At 31.9% G+C, this 16,541-nt stretch overlaps 2 protein-coding genes across 6 annotated transcripts in view; one reads left to right on the top strand and one right to left on the bottom strand.

Moving 5' to 3' along the window:
* Window positions 1-10,510, top strand: part of LOC143065149 (rifampicin phosphotransferase-like) — a 63,193-nt gene extending 52,683 nt beyond the window's left edge. For 4 of the 5 annotated variants that reach the window (XM_076238531.1, XM_076238532.1, XM_076238529.1 and 1 more), the window contains 5 exons: window positions 2,471-2,522; window positions 3,101-3,177; window positions 5,211-5,313; window positions 5,571-5,645; window positions 6,229-10,510. In XM_076238531.1, the coding sequence (XP_076094646.1) occupies window positions 2,471-2,522; window positions 3,101-3,177; window positions 5,211-5,313; window positions 5,571-5,645; window positions 6,229-6,284 (363 nt within the window). In that variant the 3' untranslated portion in view covers window positions 6,285-10,510. Of the gene's footprint in view, window positions 1-670; window positions 1,055-2,470; window positions 2,523-3,100; window positions 3,178-5,210; window positions 5,314-5,570; window positions 5,646-6,228 lie in introns of those variants that run through there. The other variant, XM_076238533.1, reaches the window with a different exon arrangement.
* LOC143065150 (uncharacterized) lies at window positions 7,103-8,840 on the bottom strand. The gene has a single exon (XM_076238535.1). The coding sequence runs from the start codon at window positions 8,393-8,395 to the stop codon at window positions 7,238-7,240; it is 1,158 nt and encodes a 385-aa protein (XP_076094650.1). The 5' UTR covers window positions 8,396-8,840; the 3' UTR covers window positions 7,103-7,237.
* Window positions 10,511-16,541: the final 6,031 nt, after the last annotated feature.

Genomic DNA, 16,541 nt, shown 5'->3' on the forward strand with positions numbered 1-16,541 from the left:
TTTTATTATAACAATTGTTAGATGCATTAACCTTCAGATCTAGACCATCCATGGTTTCAATCTTTCCTCCCTAAAACTATAAATAAATAAATCGTAAAACAGGTTCTGTTGCCATGACATAGGTATACAGTCAGCATCATGCCATGACATAGGTATACAGTCAACATCATGCCATGACATAGGTATACAGTCAGCATCATGCCATGACATTTATATACAGTCAGCATCACATGACATAGGTATACAGTCAGCATCATGCCATGACATATATATACAGTCAGCATCATGACATGACATTTATATACAGTCAGCATCACATGACATAGGTATACAGTCAGCATCATGCCATAACATAGGTATACAGTCAGCATCATGCCATGATACTCTATTACATTATAAAACGAATGTTTTATGTTTTATATAGACTGAAGTCCAATACTGTTCAAGTCTCTCTAAGAATTTTTAGACTTTAAGATGCAATGCTTATATGCAAATCACTGTTGAAATTCTTTGCTTGTTTCTGAATCCATTTTGTGACTTATATAAAATGAAAATATAGAAGTATATAAAATGTACTTCTATATTTCATGATAAAATATTGTTTACACAAAACTCCTTTATTCTTAATATTTTAGCAAGACATGTTTTCTTATCTTTGTACTATTTGTAGATTCAAACTCAGGTAAAGTTAAATTGTAGATTTACCTTCCCATTCCTTCACACAGTTGTTTATTAAAGGTGTAGAAAATGAAAAAATCAAAGATATAAAAGCTAATCATAGTTTTGGTTATTTCATTTTTTACCACCTTCATGGGTTCTAATCACAATTTCCTATATACATATTTCTGTGCAGTTCCTTACTTTAATTAGCATGAATTGGCATGGCTGTAGTTTAGTAATCCCTTATGACTTTAAGTGCAGGCATTAAAAAGACTTTTTACTTTTTATTCTAGACTCCCAATACTTATGAATTGACAAAGAGGATTTATGTTTTGGAGTGTTGACACATTCCCATTTATTATTATAAAGGAAAAATTGAATGAAAAATTAAAAAAAAAATTAGTAATTGTATAAGCCTTTGCCAAACCTATTATGATATCAACCTGTCACTCTGTCAGTCTATTCATCTTTCTGTGTTATAAGATCATGTTTGTTTTGAGTTTTCTTGAATATTTATTTTACTTTAGATAAAAGAAAGTAATTATCCTTTGATTTTTAAGATTTATGCATATGGTCTTGAGCAATCCTTAGTTCTAAATTTGTAAATAAAAGGATTGGCATTTTTTCTGTAATAATGAACTAAGTTGGTAAAAATTATTTTTCATCTGCTTCATCTCAATACATACTTTTTCTTCCTTGGAAAAGAAGCTGTCAAATGTCTTTAAGATCTATAAAAATACTTATATGAATGAAACAGTGAATGACTCCTTATAGAATGTAATTGCTCTTAAATGATAGTAATTATGAAAACCATTAGTGGTAAGCCATAGGTTTAGACTGCAAACATATTGAGCATGATTCGACCATAGACATTTTAACATTATGTTCGTTATAAAATATCTGACTGAAATATTTACTGTTTTGAATTTGTTTTATATGATTCCTATGCCTAAACAAGCTTAATTTAGGTCAAATCAAGAAATATATGTCAGCTTTTACCAAAACCTTTTTGTTTTTTTCTTGCTCAATTCTGGTGTAAAAATAAAATTTTCACACAATTTTGCGTCAATTATAACATAATTATGAACCCAATAGTAATAAGGGGCCAAATAATACCCTGAAATTCTGTACCTACTCCTGTATATAACTATTTTAGTGTTAAGGTAGATGGGGTGTCTAAATTATAATCCATAGAATTTTTTAATAATTTGCCAAAATCTAGTTTATATCAAGCTTTAAAAAAAAAAATTAAAAAAAAAAATGGGTCACTGGGCTTATTTTCACGCTACACAGTGTTCAAAATTGACAGATTTTGTATAGATTATGCATGGAAAACCCAATTTTCTGCAATAAAGCGTAAACTACACGATAGAATTTTGAGATAACATATGAGAAGATAGCTTAAATAGTATGCTTTCAGTTAAGAAAAAGAAAAAATGGGTTCACCGGACCTGTTTTCTTGCTACATAATAAAGTAGGTAAATTCCTAACACATTCTATTGTAAAAGTTCCTTAATCTGAATTTACCCTTGCATTTGAGTTGCCTCCCCTTATGTGGCAAAGTTGGAAAAAAATATTTAAATTAAAGGTTAACTGTGTTTTGTAAAATACAACCATAAATATGATAAAACATGTCATTTTCTATATTGAAATGAAAGTTCTTGCACATGAATTACCTACTACTCTCAAAATTTGCACATTCTATTAAAGATCTAGACCTTGTTTTCTGGTATTTTCAAATCCAAGATGGAGGAAGACACCCAATCTACCTTAAGATTTCTTGTATTAAGACAGTCTTTGATAATTTCAGATAAAAAAGGAAGATCTATCTGCTCAAAGAACAGCAACATTTTCTCTTAAAGGTGATGTATTGTGAATGTTAAAATTTTTTATAGGGAATATCATTCTTTTATTATTTGAATTAAAACAAATACTAACTTTTTCCATAGTACTTGCATATAGGAATAGGAAGATTTGGTATCATTGCCAACGAGACAATTTTTATGAAATTCAGTTTAGGTCTGACACTTTAGTTCACAGCCTATAAAACTGACTGCCATGAAGTTTTACTAAATGTAGAAATAGCATTTAAGGAAAAATTTTATAAGAAATGAGTCCTCGAGAAAAGTCAAAATGGAGACTACTTCTACCTATAAATACTGAGAAATGTTTGATAATTAAACTTGGTGGATATTTTTTTCAATATGTTATAATGAAATAATGGTATTTAGATGGCTTATTTTGCTGTACCTCTCATTGTGAAAGACATTGAAGGGACATCAACATTTCTATCTCTGTGTCATAGAAACATTCTTTTATTTATTTATTTTTTATTTTTTTTTTTAACTTTTTCTTGTGTAGATTGTCTAGATTTTATATTGAATATGAACATTTTTATTTTAAATTACAAATAATATTTCAAATAATTATTTCTATGTAGGTATGCCTGTATGTCATGGTGTAATCACTGGTGTGTGTAGAGTTGTGAAAAGTCTTCCTGAAGCTGACGACATCCAGGTATAGTCAGGCTACTACTAAATACTGTAAATTCAGAAATCATTGCGTGCATTTATTATTGTGATTTTGTCATTTTAGACTTAAATGCGATTCTAATTTTTACGATTTTGAGAAAAATCCTGTTTAGTTTATATAAAATATTTCAAAATGCAAGTTCAAATTAATGTGTTTACAACTCGCCGCATTTTTCGCAATAATAAAAACCTGTCAATAATTTGTGAATTTACAGTAGTCTAATTCCAATATTATAATGGGAAACACTATGAGGATTGTTACAATATTATAATGGGAAACACTATGAGGATTGTTACAATATTATAATGGGAAACACTATGAGGATTTTTACATAGAGAACAATACATGACAAAATACGTATCATATGTCGTATCATCACGAGATAAAGGGCCTTGGGCAGATATTGGTCGAGGGTGATACGGCATGTGATACGGATTTTGCCATGTATTATACGCTTTATCATATATTTCAACAGAAGAGTTATATTATATGAACTTTTCTGATCCATAGCACTGGGTTACCTTCAGTTCTACTTTTGTCTTGTTTCAAAGGCCTTAAAAGAACTGCTCAATTACATTTCCGAAGCATCTGGGTTACCTTACAATTTGCGTGCTGTTGTTTTAAAAATATTTTGTTTATTATTGTATTTATTTGTGTGTTTTGTATTTTTTATAGTTGCATTTAGTGTGCCAAAAAATATGAAAACCTGACGTTCGTGACGTCGCATACAATATGAAAACTTGACGTTCGTGACGTCACATACCAAACAATGATGTCATTCAAAAAATTGACCTATTTTGAGGAAATTTTTTCTTAAGCAAAAAAAAAAAACAAAACTGACTTTATGTAAAAAAAAAAAAAAAAAAAAAAAAAAGTAGGGGGTGTGATAAAGGGTATGCAATAAAGGGTAGGGGTGTGATAAAGGGTGCGCATCAAAGTATTTATCAAATATGCAAAACTACTGTATTTACTACTAAACATATGATAAAATATTATAATGGGAAACACTATGAGGATTGTTACAATATTATAATGGGAACACTATGAGGATTGTTACAATATTATAATGGGAAACACTATGAGGATTGTTACAATATTATAATGGGAACACTATGAGGATTGTTACAATATTATAATGGGAACACTATGAGGATTGTTACAATATTATAATGGGAAACACTATGAGGATTGTTACAATATAATAATGGGAACACTATGAGGATTGTTACAATAGAAACACTATGAGGATTGTTACAATATTATAATGGGAAACACTATGAGGATTGTTACAATATTATAATGGGAACACTATGAGGATTGTTACAATAGAAACACTATGAGGATTGTTACAATATTATAATGGGAAACACTATGAGGATTGTTACAATATTATAATGGGAAACACTATGAGGATTGTTACAATAGAAACACTATGAGGATTGTTACAATATTCAATAATACCACATCTCCTTCTTTTGTTACAGGAAACACTTTGTTAGGTATGGTTATTCACCATTAAATTTGACACTTTGCCATATTGTGACCGTGTTGGAATTTAACCATCAGAAATAACTTTTATTATTATACTTCACGTTAAAATGCCATATTTTGATCGCCGCGGTCGACAATGTTTTCTCAGGGTAACAATCTGCTCTATCACCCTGTCAGCTATGTGTTATGTATATATTGTCTAATGCATATGCCATAAATCTTTGAATTTCTTTTTAATTATAAAGTGCATTCAATTTACTTTAGCTTTAAAGTCATCTAAAATGAATTTTGGAATTATGCTACATCTAAAACATGTCCTGAATTTTGCTCCATCTAAATTTATTCCTTGAAACTATGCATCTTTAAGACTCTCTGGACTTATGGAGTTTCTACGCTTTTTGAAAAACGTTTAAGATATGTTTGCCTTGTTAATGATGACAAACTATCTTTTATAAAATCAGATTAGCAAAAGCTATGGGGTAAAGTTTTAATCATCATAATCAATTTTCAGACTTTTTGCTTTACAGGCTGGTGATATACTGATAGTGTTATATACAGACATTGGTTGGTCCCCATATTTCCCACTTATCTCAGGACTGGTAACAGAAATTGGTGGACTTGTGTCACATGGTTAGTTTTCTGTAAAAAAAAACAAATGACACGATGTTAATACCAGCTGTTAAGTGAAATAACTTCTATTAATGAAAGGGATACATATGTTTAATTCTAGTAAAGTAGTTATAACCTAACCTTGCATTATGATCAATTGCTATAGAAGATACACATTTATATATTAAAATTAAAATTAAGGATTCACAGTTGGTATTGCTAGTTAAATATGTAATCCCAGGTAATAACTACATTTCAATGTAATTATCTACTTCTAGGAGCAGTTGTAGCCCGCGAATTTGGTTTACCATGCATAGTAAATGTACCTAATGCAACTAATATGTTCCAATCAGGTAATTCTATACAGTTATTTATTTTATTTAATCTAGTTTTATTGTGACTGTACAATTAATAAGTCAAATAACAAAATTTTGTGATTGATTTTGAAATCAATATTTGATTTCATGTCATAGCTTTAAATATGTAAATCATTGTTTTACATGTAGTTTGAATTGTTGCTAAACCCTTTTGAGAATTGAAAACCAATCAATACAATTTGTTTGTATTTTAATGGGTGTTTTAGAGTCTCTCATAACTCTTTTTAGAGTGGCTTATTTATAAATTGATCTGTTAATATTATATTGTGTTTTATATCAAATGTTTTAAAGAGTTGAGACTCTAATAAATTATTTGTTGGTGTTGTTGTTGTTTTTGTTGTAATTTTTTTTAAACACTGAACCCTTTCAAAATAACAAAACTGACTTAATTCAAAAGGAACATTTAGAACTATACAAATAATCAGGAATTTATATAAAAAAAAAAATCAAAATTTGATGTGGTTATATTTTTACCTAAATTAAAATATAAATCAACCTGGTTTGTGATACAGTATCCCGATGATAGTTATATATAAATCTGTGATCGTCTTTTTTTTAGGAGATGATGTTCGTTTGGATGGTCAAGCTGGAACAATTGAAAGACTTGAAAACTAAACAAATACGTGAATTTATAGGTGCTAGAACAGACTGCACACAATTAAACTACTGCAATTACATTTTTTTTTTAATGATTTATATAGTGAGAACTTGCAATCAACAAATATGTATGTCTGTGCATAACTTTGTATAATTATTATTTGAAAGTTATGTTTCACAAATATTTCAGGAAGCATCTGCAACTTTTTTAAAATCATTATATTTTTTTTTTAAGAAATGCAACTGTTTTGTTATTATGGTTTATTCCTTGAATGCCAACATCCTTTGATCTACCGACAATTTACCTGTAAAATTATGTTGGCGTTCGAGGAATAGGTGCAAGTAGCTATCACAACAAAAGTGCATGCTTATCAAAACAATCATACTAATTAAACATGATAGGTAAATTACAGGTAGCTCAATCCAATTCATATTTGTCAAGTTGTTGAAAGTCATTTTTTGCTGTTACTGCTCGAACAGTATGGATTTTCTTAAAATAAATAGAGTCTTTCAACTTTGATGTGGCTTTTTTTCTATATTTTCATAGTTGTGTGTGCTGTAATATCCTCCCATATTAATTGATAGTTTTTTTTTTTTATTTTGTAGCTCGTATTGGATTACATTGTGTTATTTTGTTCAGTTGTTCAGGATAATTGTTGGTTATTATAGTAAATCTTTTTTTTGTAAGTGATTCATAAGATATTGCTTAGTCACATCTATCAGAATTATTGTTACCCTTTGTAACGGATTATCTTGAAACTGTGTTGTGGAAGATATTTTTTTTCATAGCATACAAAGAAGAGAAATAAATCTATTTTGAATCATATATTATTTATTTGTGCACAGTGCACACAGAAAACAATACAAATAACATAAGCAAACATTTAGCAAATTGACAAAGAGCACTACATATTTGATCTGATAACAATTGTTGAATAGTTTAAACAAGCACTTTTCACATTTATAGTCTATTACAAGTGTAAAAGATACGATGCTGAGTCTGCAAACTGTACAGTTGTCATCTCTCTGTTGGCGTGTCGCTGTTTCAGGTTACCGAGACTGGTCTCAATTTCTCTGTATTTTCTTTTTCTGTTAATTCGTTTACCACCGGCGGCGTACTGCAGCATTTGACATCTTGAAGCAGCTTCTTGGCGTTGTAACAGCTCGATCAACTTGTAGATATTTGGGTGTGGAGTCTGGACGATTTTCTTGATCTTTGAGTGCCACCCCTCTAAGTTGTTGGTTGTTCTGGGTCCTACAGTGTTGTAATGGTTCCACAGGTGACGGTTGCCTTCTACCCAGTACTCGGTCACGTAGTCTGTAAATCTTGCGGTATTGATGTCAGTATCTATATTCTCTAAGTCTTGGAGAGACTGAAACCAGACGTCCTCCACCTCATCAGTTGGTACCATTGGAAGAACTGCTGCTCGTCTCACCAGTCTGTGGATGTCCTCGTTGTTCGAATATGGGACTTGCAGGCCACACTCTTGAGTTTTGCGCCAGATACACTTGGTGTAGTGGAAAAAACAACCTTTCTTGGTGATGCCAGGAAACACTGTAGATGCTGCATTGTGTGCTGCTGTCTCGTAGTCTAGTACTATAGTCTCTGGTTGAAGTTGCAGTTGGTTGTTTTGACAGTAATCTTTGAGTAGTTGGAAGAAACGGTTGTAGGTTACCTGGTCTTTCCCTGGTAGTAAAGCAAAGACGAGTGGATACATAGCCCCATCTACAAAGCTGTGTAGGGAGTATAACTGGTAAAAAGTAGAAGGACAACTGTAAAAGGTGCCATCACCATACAGAGTAGAAGCTGCTGTCAAGTGGCTCAAGTTGAAGTGGGTGCTGAATATCAAGATACGGTCTTGGTCTCCATCATCAATGAGTAGGAAGTTATCACCAGTTGTCGTCTCTCTCCATTTACCCTCTAAGTTGATCTCCTGTCTTGAATTTGGTAGTTGAGGTATCGTCTTACTGCGCTGGGGATAGAGTGATGTCTTGCATGTTGTAAAGGTGGGCATACTCTGGACTAGTCTTTCAGAGTCGTTGTCCCAGTCTCTGTTGCGTAGTTTGACTAATTCGTCTTCATATATTGTTGGTACTGGAGTGCTTTCAACAAGACATCTTTCTTTCATTCTTTTGAGTACTTGATCAACATTGAGTTGAACTGGATCTGAAGGATGATTATGTAGATCTCTGATGGCAACTGGTATTCTGTTGAGTGTGTTAATGGTAGCTGTGCAGTCAGACTTTACACATCTCCAGTAGCATCTGTCTCCCCGTTTAGTCTTTACTCTGTACTTTTAGTTATTGTAGACCAAGTTTTCTTTGCCAAGACGATTCTCAACAAACTGTATATTTAACTGTGCATTAGCCATAATTAAAAAATGAATGACCTGAATTGCCTATCCTCCCCTTTTATGTGCACATTATTGGCTTGGACATGTGCTCACTCGGTGTCAGCTTGGGCTGTGCTCATACTCGCACAGTTTCCAGCTTGGAAGTCATCAAATTTTTTTAATTATTTTTTATGATTTTTTAATTTTATTAATTGTTTAATTGAAAATTTCATTCGGTTCACATTAACTAATAAAACGTTAAAATGATGTGAAATTAAACAAATCTCTAATATACCTTTTTTAGTTTGAAGTAATTGTATCTAACTAAAATTTCTTCAGTATTTCTTATATATCTTTTGTTAATAAAAACATTTCCATTCGCATGATTATCTTTCTTTAACAAAAAAAAGTAATAATTTTTTTAGAATTTATTTGATTACTTTAAAATTCATAATAATTTTAACCAAAATTCTACTATTTTTTTTATCAAATGTTGCAATTTTATCAGGTTCACTAATTATTTTTAACAGTTAAATAAATTATAAAAACATTTGAATAGTTATAAAAACACCTATTGTTATTATATAAACATCTATTGAAATATTTTTGTTGGCATTCAAGGAATAGGTAACATATAAAATGTTGGCATTCGAGGAAGACACCGTTATTATCTGCCATGACAATTGTTAGATAATAGTTTATAACAGAAGATATAAATGGAAATTTTGATATAGCAAGATTCATTTTTGTATTTTGTAAAATCAATTATAAAAGTGCCATATGATAAATATGTAAAAGGTACTCAAAAAGGAGGTATTATTATTTTGTTGTATATTTTAGAATATTTGATGCTTTGTTACATTTACATTTTGTACAAAACCATATTAAATGAAACGTTAGCAGTAAATGTCACTACTTGATCAACTTAAACAGATATAACTGTGAGAATGGATTCTTTTTAATGATTTACAAGTTCAGGTAAGAACAAAAATAGACAGAATTTAAGAATACATGTATATATAAAAAAAAAATGTCATGATTTTGAATTTTAAACCATTCATAAAGATCCTAGTTTACTTCTGATTGGGTGTCATAGTGGGCAGTAATGAAATCACGTTTTCATCTTTTTGTGAGAAGTTACTGGACAAGTTAGATAACTCAGATAAGGCAACAGCAGTATAGCGGCTTACAAACATAATCAATTCTGAGAAAACAAATCCAGGTTACAAACTAAAACCCAGGAAAAGACATCAACTATAAATGGAAATCAAAGCCTTAGGAATAACAGGAACATTGCAACAAAACAATGCCAACATACATTTTTTTCTTAAATAATTGTGGGTTTAAAAAGTTTTTTAAATATCACATTTTGTTTTAATTGGCAATAACACAAGACAATAGGAAATACATTGATTTGTTTGATGTTTTCATATATGGCTGTCACTTGACTCCAACATCTTTTGAAACTCTAGAAAATGATTGCTAAGACATATTTTAATTGAATGTGATTTAGTGGCATTGATGCCACCTACGTTCCTGTTTAGCCTTTGCAAAAGAGTATATGAACAAATAGATATAAAAAAAAACACTTTCTCTCTTATTGGAGACACATGTTGTTCAATGTTTAATGTAAAATTTACTTTGTTATCCAGGAGGAGTTGCTTTTCATTTGTGAATTACTTTAAAGAACCAATATATCATTAATGTAAACTAAGCATAAGTATAGTGTGTCATTTATTGTTATAACTAGATTCTGGATGTACAAGTTTTGCTTAATTGAAGTATATTATATAGGTTGTATTTATAAATGTTTACATAATTTATATACATGATTACTAACTTGTGATATTTATTGATGTATTTTTACTGATTTATTTGATAAAGCCACTTTTATTAAAAAAGCTAACTATTTTTTTTTGTTATACCAGTACTTGTGTATGGAATGTAGCAGAATGCAAGACATAGGGATGGTTATCTGACTGCATTCTCATGGCAAAAGCTTTTGAATAAGCTTTATAATTCTGAAGGTTGATGAGGTGTCTGGCATATATTTAAAAACAGAAGTTTTTTGGTTGGATGTGGCATATACCTATTGTTATAGAGCTTATATTCATGGTTTAATGACTTGATAACAAAATTTTTTTGCATCAACTGATTGATTTCATTATGAGTGATAGGACAACTATATTTGGTGTATAGTTTCATTATACGACCGCAAAAATTTTAATTTTTCGTCGTATATTGCTATCACGTTGGCGTCGTCGTCTTACGTCGTCGTCGTCTTACGTCGTCTTGCGTCGTCGTCGTCGTCCGAATACTTTTAGTTTTCGCACTCTAACTTTAGTAAAAAAAAATAGAAATTGATGAAATTTTGACACAAGGTTTATGACCACAAAAGGAAGGTTGGGATTGATTTTGGGAGTTTTGGTCCCAACATTTTAGGAATTAGGGGCCAAAAAGGGCCCAAATAAGCATTTTCTTGGTTTTCGCACTATAACTTTAGTTTAAGTGAATAGAAATCTATGAAATTTTGACACAAGGTTTATGACCACAAAAGGAAGGTTGGGATTGATTTTGGGAGTTTTAGTTTAAACAGTTTAGGAATTAGGGGCCAAAAAAGGGCCCAAATAAGCATTATTCTTGGTTTTCGCACAATAACTTTAGTATAAGTAAATAGAAATAAGTGAAATTTAAACACAAGGTTTATGACCACAAAAGGAAAATTGGGATTGATTTTGGGAGTTGAGGTCCTAACAGTTTAGGAATTAGGGGCCAAAAAGGGGCCCAAATAAGCATTATTCTTGGTTTTCGCACCATAACTTAAGTATAAGTAAATAGAAATCTATGAAATTTAAACACAAGGTTTATGACCATAAAAGAAAGGTTGGGTTTGATTTTGGGAGTTTTGGTCCCAACAGTTTAGGAATAAGGGGCCCAAAGGGTCCAAAATTGAACTTTGTTTGATTTCATCAAAAATTGAATAATTGGGGTTCTTTGATATGCCGAATCTAACTGTGTATGTAGATTCTTAATTTTTGGTCCCGTTTTCAAATTGGTTATTATTAAATGCGGTTCCTTCAACCAACATACGTAATGAATCTCAAGACTTTACACTGTTTTTTTTTTTAAATTTCATATAATGAAAGTTTGTTGCCTATAATTAAAATAATAACTAACAGTGTTTCGGGATTTTTTGCTTATACTATTAAAGCATGGGTCCCTTTTCAAAAGTCTCCCAACTATTTCCTTGATTTAGCAAGGTATTCTTTGATATTTTTGTTACGTTTATACGCTATGATAGGCACTTGGGTGAAGATTTCACTACATTGTTTGTCTTTTTGCAGTTTGCTCCAATGTTTTCTTATAACCTTACTAAGGTTTTTTACCATTGGATTATATTTAGTAATGAGAGTGAGTGGGACATTCTTTGTCCTATCGGCCTTTAATAAGGTTGATTTTCTGCTTGTGGTATTTTTAACGTTTCTAATAACATTCTCTGTTTTATTTTTACAGTATCCTCTTTCAACTAACTTATCTTGTAAGTTAGTTAAATGTCTATCTAACTCATTGGTGTCACTGTTATTTCTAATATGACGTATAGATTCACACACTGTAATACTTGTGAATGTGTGTTTCGGATGTGCACTAATGATTGGTAAATATTGATACGTTTCAGTTTTTTTAATATGTGATTTAACATCAAGGATGTTATTATTATGGAATCTTTCACCTTTGTACACTTCGGTATCTAAATAGGTCATACTAGAATTAGACACCTCAAATGTGAATTTAAGTAGAGGGTCAATTTTGTTCGCTATGTTTAAGAAATCTTCAACCTGTTTTAATGTGCCTGTGAAGACCATAAAACCGTCATCCCTGTATTGACAGTGTAATTTGATGTTTTCTCTCCATTGGAACTTATCTAAAATATTAATTAATAGTACAGACAGATGTAAATCTGTGCATGTAGGAGAAAATATACCACCCATAGGCGCTACTATAATTTGTTTGTATAATTGTCCATTGAATTCAAATTCATTGTTTCTTAGTATTAATTTAACAAATGCCGTTAAATCTTTTTTGTTGGGAATTTTTAAAGTATATTCTTGTGTGTCAATTGACTCTAATGCATTGATAACAGTTTCTTCTAAGTTATCAATGTTCATATTTGTGTACATAGACGTTACATCATAGGCAATAAGAATGCAATCTTTCCTGACCTCATGTGACTCTATTCTATTAATAAAGTCTTTTGTATCTTGAATGTAAAAGTTATGCCTCTTCAGTAATGGTTTTAAGATTAGATCCAGTAATCTTTCAATGCGTCTCGTGGGAGAGTTACACTTATTGATGATTGGTCGGTAAGGAATGTTTATGTTTCCAACTATTTGACCAGTTCGAAATGCCTCATTAATTATTTCTAGATTAATTTTATGAATTTTTGGAAGAAGGTACATGTGTCTGTGTTTTGATTCGTTATTATTCTTCAAGAAATTATAAGTTTGTGAATCTATTTCTTTTTTCCTATATAGATCTTCAACAATATTCTTTATAGATTTGACAACAACGTTAGTAGTTGGTTCATTTATTTTCAAGTAATGATTACCGTTAAGGTGACTTGTTCCTGCTTTGATGTAATCGATCTTATTAACGACTACTGTTGTGTTATTTTTATCGGCTTTAGATATATAAATGTTGTCATTATGTTTTAGTTCTGTTAGAGCTTTACGTTCAAGTTTTGACAAATTGTCTCTAAATTGTTTAACCTCCAGTTTTGATATATCTAGTTTTGTGTCAATTAAGTAATTTTCTAGGGCAATATTTCCCCTGGGTGGTATATGTCCAGATTGCAAATATAATGGATGAATATGTTTCTTGTTGTTTTTTCCAGAGTAATGGAATTTACATCTCATTTTTCTAGCTAGCTCATTAAAATCCATTAATATTTGTTTTCGTAGATAATTATGTTTTGGATTAGGAATAAATTTCATTCCCTTTCCTAATAGGAGGAGTTCATTTTTCGTCAATGACTTTGTTGACAAGTTCAGAACGAATTTTCTATAAGACTCAGCTCGAGTCGCTTTTTTGTTTTTTATTTGGGACCTCAATTTGTCCCGTTTTCTGCATTTTTTCTTTTTATCAGATTTTTTATACGATCTGTTCGCCATGTTTTCACCAAGAAAATGAGAACATGTCGGGCAGAAAGGATAAGGGAGGAGTTACCTGTAATTGACATGCGCAAAATATTACACCTTACCAATAGAAAAAAAGAGAAACACACAGAGTAGTAATATAATGATTTAATAGATCCAAGACAGTGCAACAATAATATCCCATAGCGAAAAAAATATATGCACACGACAGAGATATTAAAGTCTGGAAATAAAATTCATTAAAGTTTTCACTAGAACTAAGTAAAATGTACTGTATCACTCACGTATACCACTGCTGGTGGACGTTTCGTCCCCGAGGGTATCACCAGCCCAGTAGTCAACACTTCGGTGTTGACATGAATATCAATAATGTGGTCATTTTTATAAATTTCCTGTTTACAAAACTTTGAATTTTCGAAAAACTAAGGATTTTTTTATCCCAGGCATAGATTACCTTAGCCGTATTTGGCACAATTTTTTGGAATTTTTGATCCTCAATGCTCTTCAACTTTTTACTTGTTTGGCTTTATAAATATTTTGATAAGAGCGTCACTGATGAGTCTTGTGTAGACGAAACGCGCGTCTGGCGTACTAAATTATAATCCTGGTACCTTTGATAACTATTAACACCACTGGGTCGATGCCACTGCTGGTGGACGTTTCGTCCCCGAGGGTATCACCAGCCCAGTAGTCAACACTTCGGTGTTGACATGAATATCAATAATGTGGTCATTTTTATAAATTTCCTGTTTACAAAACTTTGAATTTTCGAAAAACTAAGGATTTTTTTTATCCCAGGCATAGATTACCTTAGCCGTATTTGGCACAATTTTTTGGAATTTTTGATCCTCAATGCTCTTCAACTTTTTACTTGTTTGGCTTTATAAATATTTTGATAAGAGCGTCACTGATGAGTCTTGTGTAGACGAAACGCGCGTCTGGCGTACTAAATTATAATCCTGGTACCTTTGATAACTATTAACACCACTGGGTCGATGCCACTGCTGGTGGACGTTTCGTCCCCGAGGGTATCACCAGCCCAGTAGTCAACACTTCGGTGTTGACATGAATATCAATAATGTGGTCATTTTTATAAATTTCCTGTTTACAAAACTTTGAATTTTCGAAAAACTAAGGATTTTTTTATCCCAGGCATAGATTACCTTAGCCGTATTTGGCACAATTTTTTGGAATTTTTGATCCTCAATGCTCTTCAACTTTTTACTTGTTTGGCTTTATAAATATTTTGATAAGAGCGTCACTGATGAGTCTTGTGTAGACGAAACGCGCGTCTGGCGTACTAAATTATAATCCTGGTACCTTTGATAACTATTAACACCACTGGGTCGATGCCACTGCTGGTGGACGTTTCGTCCCCGAGGGTATCACCAGCCCAGTAGTCAACACTTCGGTGTTGACATGAATATCAATAATGTGGTCATTTTTATAAATTTCCTGTTTACAAAACTTTGAATTTTCGAAAAACTAAGGATTTTTTTTATCCCAGGCATAGATTACCTTAGCCGTATTTGGCACAATTTTTTGGAATTTTTGATCCTCAATGCTCTTCAACTTTTTACTTGTTTGGCTTTATAAATATTTTGATAAGAGCGTCACTGATGAGTCTTGTGTAGACGAAACGCGCGTCTGGCGTACTAAATTATAATCCTGGTACCTTTGATAACTATTAACACCACTGGGTCGATGCCACTGCTGGTGGACGTTTCGTCCCCGAGGGTATCACCAGCCCAGTAGTCAACACTTCGGTGTTGACATGAATATCAATAATGTGGTCATTTTTATAAATTTCCTGTTTACAAAACTTTGAATTTTCGAAAAACTAAGGATTTTTTTATCCCAGGCATAGATTACCTTAGCCGTATTTGGCACAATTTTTTGGAATTTTTGATCCTCAATGCTCTTCAACTTTTTACTTGTTTGGCTTTATAAATATTTTGATAAGAGCGTCACTGATGAGTCTTGTGTAGACGAAACGCGCGTCTGGCGTACTAAATTATAATCCTGGTACCTTTGATAACTATTAACACCACTGGGTCGATGCCACTGCTGGTGGACGTTTCGTCCCCGAGGGTATCACCAGCCCAGTAGTCAACACTTCGGTGTTGACATGAATATCAATAATGTGGTCATTTTTATAAATTTCCTGTTTATAAAACTTTGAATTTTCGAAAAACTAAGGATTTTTTTATCCCAGGCATAGATTACCTTAGCCGTATTTGGCACAATTTTTTGGAATTTTTGATCCTCAATGCTCTTCAACTTTTTACTTGTTTGGCTTTATAAATATTTTGATAAGAGCGTCACTGATGAGTCTTGTGTAGACGAAACGCGCGTCTGGCGTACTAAATTATAATCCTGGTACCTTTGATAACTATTAACACCACTGGGTCGATGCCACTGCTGGTGGACGTTTCGTCCCCGAGGGTATCACCAGCCCAGTAGTCAACACTTCGGTGTTGACATGAATATCAATAATGTGGTCATTTTTATAAATTTCCTGTTTACAAAACTTTGAATTTTCGAAAAACTAAGGATTTTTTTATCCCAGGCATAGATTATCTTAGCCGTATTTGGCACAATTTTTTGGAATTTTTGATCCTCAATGCTCTTCAACTTTTTACTTGTTTGGCTTTATAAATATTTTGATAAGAGCGTCACTGATGAGTCTTGTGTAGACGAAACGCGCGTCTGGCGTACTAAATTATAATCCTGGTACCTTTGATAACTATCGAAAGACTAATCCTGCTATTACTAATCAAAGGAAAAGA

Source organism: Mytilus galloprovincialis, chromosome 2 (genome assembly GCF_965363235.1).
Source record: "Mytilus galloprovincialis chromosome 2, xbMytGall1.hap1.1, whole genome shotgun sequence".
NCBI classification, from domain to species: Eukaryota; Metazoa; Mollusca; class Bivalvia; order Mytilida; family Mytilidae; genus Mytilus; species Mytilus galloprovincialis.